Consider the following 10,522-nt stretch of genomic DNA (forward strand, 5'->3'; position numbering starts at 1 on the left):
TCCAGCACAGTGGGTGGGAGTGGTCTGGATCCCAGTGGAAATAAAGCACAGATGACTTTGACTGGACAGCTGGATATCTGAACACCGAGTGGGTATCTGGCCAGATTTTGACCACGTTAAGGTGCCAGGTTTTAGGTGCTGCGGTTATTTTTAGAGTCCTTCTCCTGGACAGACACAGACTGAAATGTTTACAGATGCAACGATATGACCAGGGTTTGCCTCCAGGTCCGATCAGCGGCAAGTCCTGGACGGGGTGGAGGGGGCAACGGCAGCTGGGCTGGTGATGGACACATGCCTGTTGCCAGCCTGTTTCCTGTGTTCACTTTTTCACATCAAAACTCCTTGTGAGTGGCACCCGTACACACCGCCCCTGTCCTCTTCTTCCGCTGACTTTGAGTCCTGCCCCCAGAGCTGACTGAAAACCATGTCAAGTCAAGACGCACATCACTAAACATCCTTTTCTTCACCCCACTTGAGCTCTGGGTCACGCCAGACGTGGCTGACCAGCTTCTTCTCCCCACAGTCACTCGCCAGCACCTCCCACGCCCGAGTCCACCCAGGCCCCGACCCCACCTGACGCTTGGGTCCAGGCATGACTTCCTCTTTGCCGATGGTCCCACAAAAGTGTTGTGCGAAATGCTATTTCCTGCCCTTCGCCTGACAGTATAAGTGGCTCAGCCTTACTTGAAACCGCTGTGAGGGACGTAATTTCCCGCATATTATAAATATGTACTTCTTAAAATAGTTATGTGGCTCTTTAAGCATGTCTATTGGAATCGAAGCACCAGGGCGTGACATCCGGTCACGGGGTATGTGGACAAGCTCTTCTCCCCGCTCAGGAGGCGCTTCTGTCTCTACCAGCGTTTGTTTCCATCACTGCAGATGTCAAACCCCACGTGTTACACCGGTGCTTGAAGTGACTACGGATCACCTTTTACGCACATAGATCAAACCGGTCTTGATTTTCTAGGGCCCTTAGTCTGTGGTAACTTCTCCTGGACTGAGCTGTCGTTCCAATAACTGGGACACCACTGATCAAAATGGAAATGCTGCCCACAGCGATGACCAGTCACCTGATATACAAGCTGGGTTTAATGAGGTAAATGGGGCTTTCTCCCCAGTCCACTCACGTATGGTGGGATTTGATTCAGCTCTGCTCCTATCCTCTGCTCTCACAGATGTTAGTGCAGAAGGCTCTACTCCAGAGACAAGCAATTTTGAGGGCAGGAACTCTGTCACTACTTAGCGACCACAAGTGCCTGAGGTCTCCCAGACACTGTGATGCCCACACACCTGTGCACTGACCACAGCCCACACCGAGACGGGGGCTGGGGGTCGCCATGTCCTGGATGACGGGAGGGACCTTTCTTAAGCTGGGAGCACTTCAGGAAGGTGAGCACCAGGGCTGGGCGCGCAGGGCAAGTGTCTCTCCCACCTTGAGGGGCAGTTTAAAAATGCTGCTGGTCTACTGGGCCCTGATCCCCCCACCACGCCCCAGCCTGAACACCTGTCACCCTCTGCACACTCCCCACCAGTCCAGCAGCAAGGTCTGCCTCACTCTAGAAACACTACTTGTCCTGTCCTGACACCTCATTTCCCCTCTGCCTCCACCTGGTTTCTAGGGGAAAGACAGATTTGCTGGACCCCTGCCCAAAGCCCCAGGGGTGAAATGGCTCTCAGGGTGAATTCTGAGTAGAGTACAGCCTGTGTTGCCCTGACTCGGCCATACAAAGCTTGCGGCCACCCCAGGGCGTTTGCACTTGCCCTCACCCCAGATCTCCACTGAGGAACACTGGTTTCCATTCAGCCATCCCCTCCCCAGATAGACCTTCTGCGTGCCCACTGCCCAAGTGCGCCCACCCCTACCCAAACTCCCACCTCCACCTGCCACCCTTCCTGCCTTCTCCTCCAGGCTCCAACCACTATCCATCTCCTCCCCTCCAGAACATTCGATCCATGGGGCAGGGCCTTCTCTCTCCTTCTCTGCAGCACCCAGCAAGGGACAGCAGCTTGATGGATGGTTGATGAATGCAGGCATACATGAACTGTGTGAGATGAACTCAGCAAGTATTGTCATGGGTCACAACCGTGAAAAGGAGGCTGAGAAAGCATTTGAGTCCCTGCTCACAATCTCAGCCTCTCAAATCCCATGTCCAAGAAACAGCTGCCTTCATTCTCTCTTAAATCTGCAGAATGGGTGCAGTGTTCTCCTGGCCTTCTACACAGACAATGGTATGTGAGACGTATATGCCAAGCTAATGGAGTTCTTTCTCAAATACAATTATTCCCAGAAAAGCTATTAGCCTTGCAGTTGAGGTTTTTTTTTTTTTTAATGGGTGTTCTGGAAAAATATGTTTTTTTCTGTTTACAAAATAGAACATATTACTCCTTCATTCTTTGTTGGCAACTTTTCTGCAAAAATATGAATCAAATATAGGAGAAAAAAACTACATAGGATAAATCCGACGATTTTTCCTCTTCAAATTCAAACTGCAGTTTTCTTAACCATTCACCACCATAAGGTAGTGATGTCAAGGAAATGCAGAGAAGCAGAGTGAAGCAGTGAAAATGTGGAAAATGTGAAAATATACAGGTTTGAAACAAAATATGGTAGTGATGTGTGTGTATTGGGGCAGAGAGAGAAAGGGGGAGTCTGACTTATAAAAACAAAGTGTCCACATCATTACAGGTTCCAGGGAGAGCTCACACTGTTGCCTCTTAAGATTTGTCACAAAACCAGTTGCTCATTTACTTTTCATCCTTAAAAATACTTCCAGGAACTTAACAGTGTTCTCCAAATTGATCTGATGAGTCCAGATTTTATGAGAGTGGCTTAGGCAAACGTGGTATTCGTGGGCTGGCTGCTTGAACTATGTACACGGGTCCACGTGTCTCTGATCACACACTTTTTTCTACCATTTTAATCTACCCATGGTGTACCCAGTGGTGGGGAAGGGGCAATTTCTGAGCGTTTGTGGATTAAAAAAAAATCTCATCCACTACATTACGAGCTTAATAAACACATAATAACTGTAACCATCAGGTAGGTGGATATTTCCATAGGGTGGTTCCACTTGTCCCCTCAAAGCTGACCCTCAGCCATCCGACATCCTCTCCAGAGGCCACACGTCCTGCTGGTCCACCTGTCCGCGCCAGGGCGGGGCCAGCGCGCCCCTTCCCAGCACGGCCACCCACCCGGAGAGCGGGCACATGTCACCTGTCCATGGGTTTCACTATCTTGCCTCTGCCACGCAAGGGTTTCCACAAACGGGATGCAGGGTGCTCTTGAGGGTGGGGGTGCGGTGGGCAGCCCCATCGCCCAAATTCAGGGGTCTGCCTTTGTAATCGCAGGAGCCAGGGCTCCAGGGACCCTCCCCGTGCGCCCCCGGAGGCTGGGCCCAGGACAGGGGAGCGTGACATCACGAGGGGCCGTCGGCGACGAGGGCGCCCGGGGGCGGGACCGCGGGCCGGGGGCCGGGGGCGGCGGACCCCCGCGCCGCGCCCACGGGCGAGCGCGGCCCCGGCCCCGCGCCGGGAGCCGGCCGGCCGGGCTGCGGGGGGCGGCGGGGGGCGGCGCGCGGCGGGGCCCGCGGCGGGGCCGGCGGCGGCGGCGGCCGGGCGGGCGGGCGGCGCGCAGGGCGATCCCGGAGCGGCTCCGGGAAATCCAGCCGGGTTTTGACTCCGATCGCCCACGGTGCCCGCAGCCGGCGAATGTAACAAAGAACAGGCGGCATGGCGGATGGACCGGGGCGGGCGGCGGGCCGGGCGGGGCCGGGGGCGGCAGGCCGGGCCGGGGCGCGCGGGGGCGGCCGGCCGGGGGCGGCCGGCCGGGGCGGCGCGCGCGGGGGCGGGCGGCGGGCGCGGGGCCCGTGCTTTACCTGCCTTTGGAATGTGCAGAGCGGGATCGGATCCGGACTCCGGGTTGCGATCCGCTCCGGAAACTGCGCAGCACCGGAAGCCGGGGGGCGGCAGCGGGGCATTGTGGGAGTTGTAGTCCTCGGGGGGCGCGGGCGGCGTGGACGCGAGAGCATGGACAGGAGAGCGGGAGCGGGCGGCTTGGGCCCGGACTGGGCGGTGTGGCCGCGGAGCGGGTGGTCTGAGCTGGGGAGCGGGCAGGGCGGGCCGGGAGCGGGTGGCGTGGACGGGGCAGCGGGCGGCGTGGACTGCAGAGCCTGGGAGTAGGCGGAGTGGACGCGGAAGCGGGCGGCATGGACCAGCGAGCAGCAGGGCGCGGGTCGTGTGGACCGAGGGGAGGTGGCACAGACCGGCGGACGGGGCAGGGACTGCGGACCGCATGGACGCGGGGACCCGGAGCGGCGTGGACTGGACCGTGGCTGGGCGCGGGCGAGGCGTGGACCGGCCGCTGGGTGAACGGGCGGTGTGGATCCGGATCGGCCGGCAGACGCGTGGCGGATTCCGGCTGCCCTTTCCCCGGGGCCGGAGGGGGCGTCAAGCGGCCGCGCGCGCCCCCTCGCCCGTGGCGCGGCGGGTCCAGATACCCACGACGGGCCTGCGGGGTCGCCTGGCAGCTCGCACACCCCCACCCCGCGCGGACCTTTCTTCTGACGGCTCCCTCGAGACTTAATTTCCTGGGGGTGGGGGGAGGGGAGGTGAAAGAGAGTCAAACTTTCTTTTTTTCTAATTTATTTATTTTTTAATTGAAGGGTAGTTGCTTTACAGAGTTTTGTTTTCTGTCAAACATCAGCAAGAGTCAGCCACTGGTGCACCCATGTCCCCTCCCTCCAGAACCTCCCTCCCGTCTCCTTCCGCATGCCGCTCTTCTAGGTTCTTACACAGCCCCTGTTTTGAGTTCCCTGGTCACACAGCACATTTTTCCATGTTACTCTCCATCCATCTCAACCTCCCCACCCCCACCCCCACCCCGCCGGTGTCCATAAGTCTGTCTGCTGCCCAGGAATAACGATTTCTGAATTTAGCCCACGGAGCTGCTTGCTACCCTTCTTGGTCATCTTTCTGTCCACTAGGTAAAAGCTTAGAGGCTCTTGACCTGCCCGCCAAGCTCATAAGTTAGAGCAGCTCACTGGTGAGTGGAGATCCTGCCTTTTCAGTCCAGGCCCTGGGAGTCCCCAGAGTTCTGCCTTAACCACTGCCCCACACTGGCTTGTGCCAAGTACCTACAGGCACCCCAGATGCTGCAAACTTGAGGCCAGAGCACCACTGCCTGGCACTGTTTCTGTCCCCTCTGCCTTCCACCCAGGCTTGGGGGAGGGATGGGGCTTGTATGGTCTCAACCCCTATCATTCACTGAACAAACGGTCACCAAGGAATAGAAACAGAAGAGACCAGAGGGATCCTTCATCTAGTCCTGGGCACTCAGATTTGGCAGTGCAGCTGCCTTGTACATTTCTGCCTGGCAAAAACTCATTAATAAAGTCAAAAGGGAGGGACTGAACTGAGAGCAATGATTTGAAATTGATATTAGAAAGGACTCCTTCCCCTAATATATATAAAGCTCTTAAGAACCAATAAGAAAAAGATAAAGAACCCAAGAGAAAAATGAACAGGCTATGGACAGTTCACAGAAAATACAATGACTCCTATGTATGTTAGTCACTCAGTCATGTCCAACTCTTTTTCAACCATATGACTGTAGCCCTCCAGGCTCCCCTGTCCATGGGATGCTCCAGGCAAGAATACTGGAGTGGGTTGCCATGCCCTCCTACAGGGGATCTTTCCAACCCAGGGATCGAACCCAGGTCTCCCACATTGCAGGCAGATGTCTGAGCCACTAAGGAAACCCATAGGAAATGCTAACCAACTATATTATTGCAGCTATGTATGTAAGCAAATGGAGAAGGCAATGGCACCCCACTTCAGTACTCTTGCCTGGAAAATCCCATGGATGGAGGAGCCTGGTAGGCTTCGGTTCATGGGGTCACTAAGAGTCGGACACGACTGAGCAACTTCACTTTCCCTTTTCCCTTTCATGCATTGGAGAAGGAAATGACAACCCACTCCAGTGTTCTTGCCTGGAGAATCCCAGGGACGGGGGAGCCTGGTGGGCTGCCGTCTATGGGGTCGCACAGAGTCGGACACGACTGAAGTGACTTAGCAGCAGCAGCATGTAAGCAAATTTACAGTGAGATCATTTTTATCTCTTACATTAGCAAAGATTTTCAACGTTTAATAGCATGATTTTGAAGAGATGGAGAGAAACAAACGGTCTTATCCTTTCCAGGTTCAGATGTAATCAGCACAGCCTCCATCTGGGCCGTCTGTTAATATCCACAGAAATCCTCGATGCACAGAACCTTTGGCCCACTAGTCCCACCTGCAGGAATTTATCCTTCAGCTGGACTCACTTGTACAAATTGATCTGTGTACGAGGTTGATCATTTTTTTCTTTGGCCACACCTTTAGGCTTGTGGGACCTTAATTCCCTGACTAGGTATTGAACCCATGCCCTGGGCGGTGAAGCTGATCTTAATTTCCCATCAGCAGGGCATGTCCATAGGGACGGGGGAGGAAGTGCTGCTGGGGCTCCTTTCTCTGCCCCTTCCCACCCTTGCCTCCCTGACTTTGACAGACAGCCTTCCCCAGTGGCTGCCCGGTGGCACTCTCAGTAGGTCCCCATCATGGCCTCCCACACCTGGATCACCTCACCTGTGCCTCCTCAGCTCCACCCTGCTGAGCCCCACTCAGTGGTGAGATTCCAGCCTTCTGTTCCTTGAACACTTTGCCAGGGTCTACACTCACCCCTATATCTTGGAACGTGTTCCCAGGTTCTCCCCATCATTCAGGTATTTGCCCAAGTGCGCCCCAACTCCCAAGAGCCCTGAACTGACCGCAGCAGATAACGTGCAACCCCCACCAACACAGCCACCCCTCTTGAAACATCACTCCCAGGTCTCACCCCCAATGACTGGTTCTCTGCTTTCTGCACACCAAATAAGTGCTGGTATATATGCACAGAGAAGGTTGCTTGCAGAAAACGAAAATGACCCAAAGGCATTCCTCAGAGTGATGCATACTGGGATCCACATTCCCCAAGGTCATTGCATTTTCACAAGAATTCTCAGCCTGTTCAGTATATTCCATCTATGAGGGCTGGAAAGAATTCATTTAAAGGCAGATTTGTATCCAAAATGATAAAGTTTAGGGGAAAAAAAAGTTTTGTTGCTGGAAGTATCACACTCTAATTGTTAATGACTAATTGAATAACAGGTCTTCCCTGAATCCAAGACAGGAAAAAAAAAAAAACACCTATAAAGGATGTCATGGAGGCAATCAGGAAATGTGAATGTGGACTGTGATACTAAATCGCAGTATTGCATCAATGTTAAGCTTCCCTGGCATGATCATGTTAATGATATGAAGATGCCCCTGTCCTTAGAACCAGACATGAAACAACGGGCTGTGATAGCTTACGGTGAACGGTGTCGGATTCGTGATCTCCGAAGAAGATTTAACTTTGGGACCAGGGACCAGGCTTGATCACTCAAAAGCTTTTGTGTAGCAGAGTCTTATTAAAGTGAGAAAGCTTCTGACACAGACATCAGAGGGGGATGGAGAGTGCCCGCCGCGAGTCTTTAGCTGGGTGTTTTCTGTCTGTTAGAAAGCTATGAATCAGGTAAGAGAGACGCCGCAAGGCTGACGGAGCTTCACCAGGCTCCTCTCCCACAATACGCTTTTTTGAGATAGGATGGCACAAGCTGTGTCATCTCCCAGCCATAAAACAATTGAATGAATACTGCTTTGTTGAGCTATTACCAGCCCAAGGTTTGAGAAAAGAGAAAATAGTCTTAGGTGGAACCATTTTGAAGAAAGGTAAATTCCAAAGCAAATACATAGTTTCATTACATAGCTTAAGAAAAACATTTCCATAAGAAAAATGCATTGGTTAGCTCAAGGTTTGAGAAAAATTAAGTTCTGGTGAAACCAGCTGTCATCATGGTAACACAGAATTTTAAAAGACACTTGTAATCTATTTCCTCCATTTGGAGACCCCTGGCCTTCCTGCCTGTTACCCTCTCAGCTGGTTCAAAATTGCGAAAGGAGTACGTCAAGGCTGTATACTGTTACCCTGCTTATTTAACTTCTATACAGAGTACATCATGCAAAATGCCAGGCTGGATGAAGCACAAGCTGGAATCAAGATTGCTGGGAGAAATATCAATAACCTCAGATATGCAGATGACAACCCCCCCGCCCTGGCTTATGGCAGAAGAGAAGAGGAATTAAAGAGCCTCTTGATGAAAGTGAAAGAGGAGAGTGAAAAAGCTTGCTTAAAAACAACATTCAATAAACTAAGATCACGGCTTCTGGTCCCATCACTTCATGGCAAATAGATGGGGAAAGAGTGGAAACAGTGTCAGACTTTTTTTTTTGGGCTCCAAAATCACTGCTGATGCTGACTAGAGCCATGAAATTAAAAGATGCTTGCTCCTTGGAAGAAAAGCTATGATCAACCTAGATAGTATATTAAAAAGCAGAGACATTACTTTGCCGACAAAGTCTATCTAGTCAATGCTATGGTTTTTCCAGTAGTCATGTATGGATGTGAGAGTTGGGGCTATAAAGAACGCTGAGCACTGAAGAATAGATGCTTTTGAACCCTGGTGTTGAAGAAGACTCTTGAGAGTTCCTTAGACAGCAAGGAGATCAAACCAGTCTATCCTAAAGAAAATGAGTCCTGAACATTCATTGGAAGGACTGTTGCTGAAGCTGAAGCTCCAATACTTTGGCCATCTGATGTGAAGAGCCAACTCATTGGATGCTGGGAAAGATTGAGGGCAAGAGGAGAAGGGGGTGACAGAGGATGAGATGGTTGGATGGCATCACCAACTCAATGGACATGAGTTTGAGCAAGCTCCAGCAGATGGTGAAGGACAGGGAAGCCCAGAGTGCTGCAGTCCATGGGGTCGCAGAGTTGGACACGACTGAGTGACAGAATATGTTCTTAGAAAATGCTTTCTGAAGAATTTAGGGTGAAACATGATGTCCTCAAACAATAATTGATCAATTGAGCACTAGATCCTGGATCAAACAAATGGAGCAAAACCAGTGAATCTAGGTGAAGGATACATAGGTTATTCTATAGGTTGGAATTTAAAAAAAATAAATTGGGAGAATTAAAAACACACAAGGCCTTCCCTTGTGTGTTTGAGTGGCTAAGTCTCCACGCTCCCCATGTAGGGGGCCGAGGTTAGTTCCCTGGTGGGAACTGAATCCCACATGCTACAATTAAAGATCCTATATGCCACAAAGAAGATTTAAGATCCTGTGTGCCAGGAACAGCCAAATAAATAAATATGTATAAAACCCCACGTAAACAGAGAAATGCTTCCCGCACTATCAGTGGATTTTCCTTCTTGAAAAGATACTGTGCAACACCAGATTGGGGCTCATGCTCTCAGCCTGCCTGATACATGTCTCATAGCTCTTGTTTTTTGTTCATTTAAACATAAAGCTCCTTTGCTAGGGGGATATTGTGGACATACATTCTCCACACCACCTTTAGCTTCGGCTTTCGATCTGGCTAATTCTTCCCATCCAGATATAGAGAACTAACCAGCAAGTAGTCTCACGCCTACTATCTGTCAAGCAGTGCATCTCATGTTCCATCATTCTCACTCATAACATAAAGTTCAGGAAAGACCACGTGGGGCCGCAAGTCCTTGGTCTCTTCAGCTGACACAAGGTAGTGGAGACTAGTGGTCATAAAAACGGGTTCGGCAGCCAGGCAGCCTCGGCTTAAATGCTGGTCCTGCCAGTTACCAGCTGTGCGATCTTGAGCAAGTGACTTAAACTCTCTCTGCCTCAGTTTCCTGAGATCGTAACTCACAGGGTTGCTTCAAAAAACATAGAAGTCAGTGTCTAGTAAATATTTTGCAAAATCCTGGCACATGGCAAGCGCTTAATTAGTTTTGGCAATAATTACTGTGATCTCAAGTCCTCCCCTCGTATTGTTCTAAAATATCAAGCAGCCCAGTACACCTATACAAGCATCCAACTTGATGAATACTGACAGCATCAGTATCATGAATAGTTCTGAATGCCTGGCACAAGCAAGGCACAGCTTGGCCATTTGCATTAGGGACAGTTACGGTTCAGAGCGGAGGTGAGCTGTGGACAGCTGTGGAGGGTGATGCCCCTGGCTCACCTTGGGAAGGGGGCCTGGCCTGGCAGCTTTCTCTTGAGGGCGGGCACTGTGCTAGGTCATTCATGCTGGTATCCAGCCCTCTATGGTGAGCGAGCTGCCTTTCTTTTGATAAACGATTTACTGACACATACACACAGCACCCTACATTTGTGAGGGACCAAGGTCAAGAGCAGCACTCTTGGTCACGCACATCCCCTCCACATCCGCTCCGCCCCCGGACCCTGGTGAGTGGGGTAGGGGTGGGTAAGCAGAATTCCTGTATGAGCTGATACAAAGCTGTCAACTGATGTCCATCATCACCCTTTGTGGGCACCATTCTGAACCCAGGGGATATGGGCACCCACATTCTTTCGGGCTTCACGTCCAGGACAGGTGAGAGGGGCCCAAGTGACAGGGCTG

At 51.8% G+C, this 10,522-nt stretch overlaps 1 protein-coding gene across 2 annotated transcripts in view; it reads right to left on the reverse strand.

Annotated features, from left to right (window-relative positions):
* The window catches only part of PRDM15 (PR/SET domain 15), a 64,985-nt gene extending 60,994 nt beyond the window's left edge, over positions 1–3,991 (reverse strand). Inside the window, exon 1 of one of the 2 annotated variants that reach the window (XM_055414357.2) lies at positions 3,883–3,991. Coding sequence is in view for 1 of the 2 variants with exons in the window: in XM_055414362.2 (XP_055270337.2) it covers positions 3,879–3,980 (102 nt within the window). In the remaining variant the exon portion in view is untranslated. Of the gene's footprint in view, positions 1–3,878 lie in introns of both variants that reach the window. The other variant, XM_055414362.2, reaches the window with a different exon arrangement.
* Positions 3,992–10,522: the final 6,531 nt, after the last annotated feature.

Source organism: Moschus berezovskii, chromosome 1, assembly GCF_049115385.1.
Source record: "Moschus berezovskii isolate FMDL1 chromosome 1, NW_MosBer_1.0, whole genome shotgun sequence".
Classification (NCBI taxonomy): Eukaryota; Metazoa; Chordata; class Mammalia; order Artiodactyla; family Moschidae; genus Moschus; species Moschus berezovskii.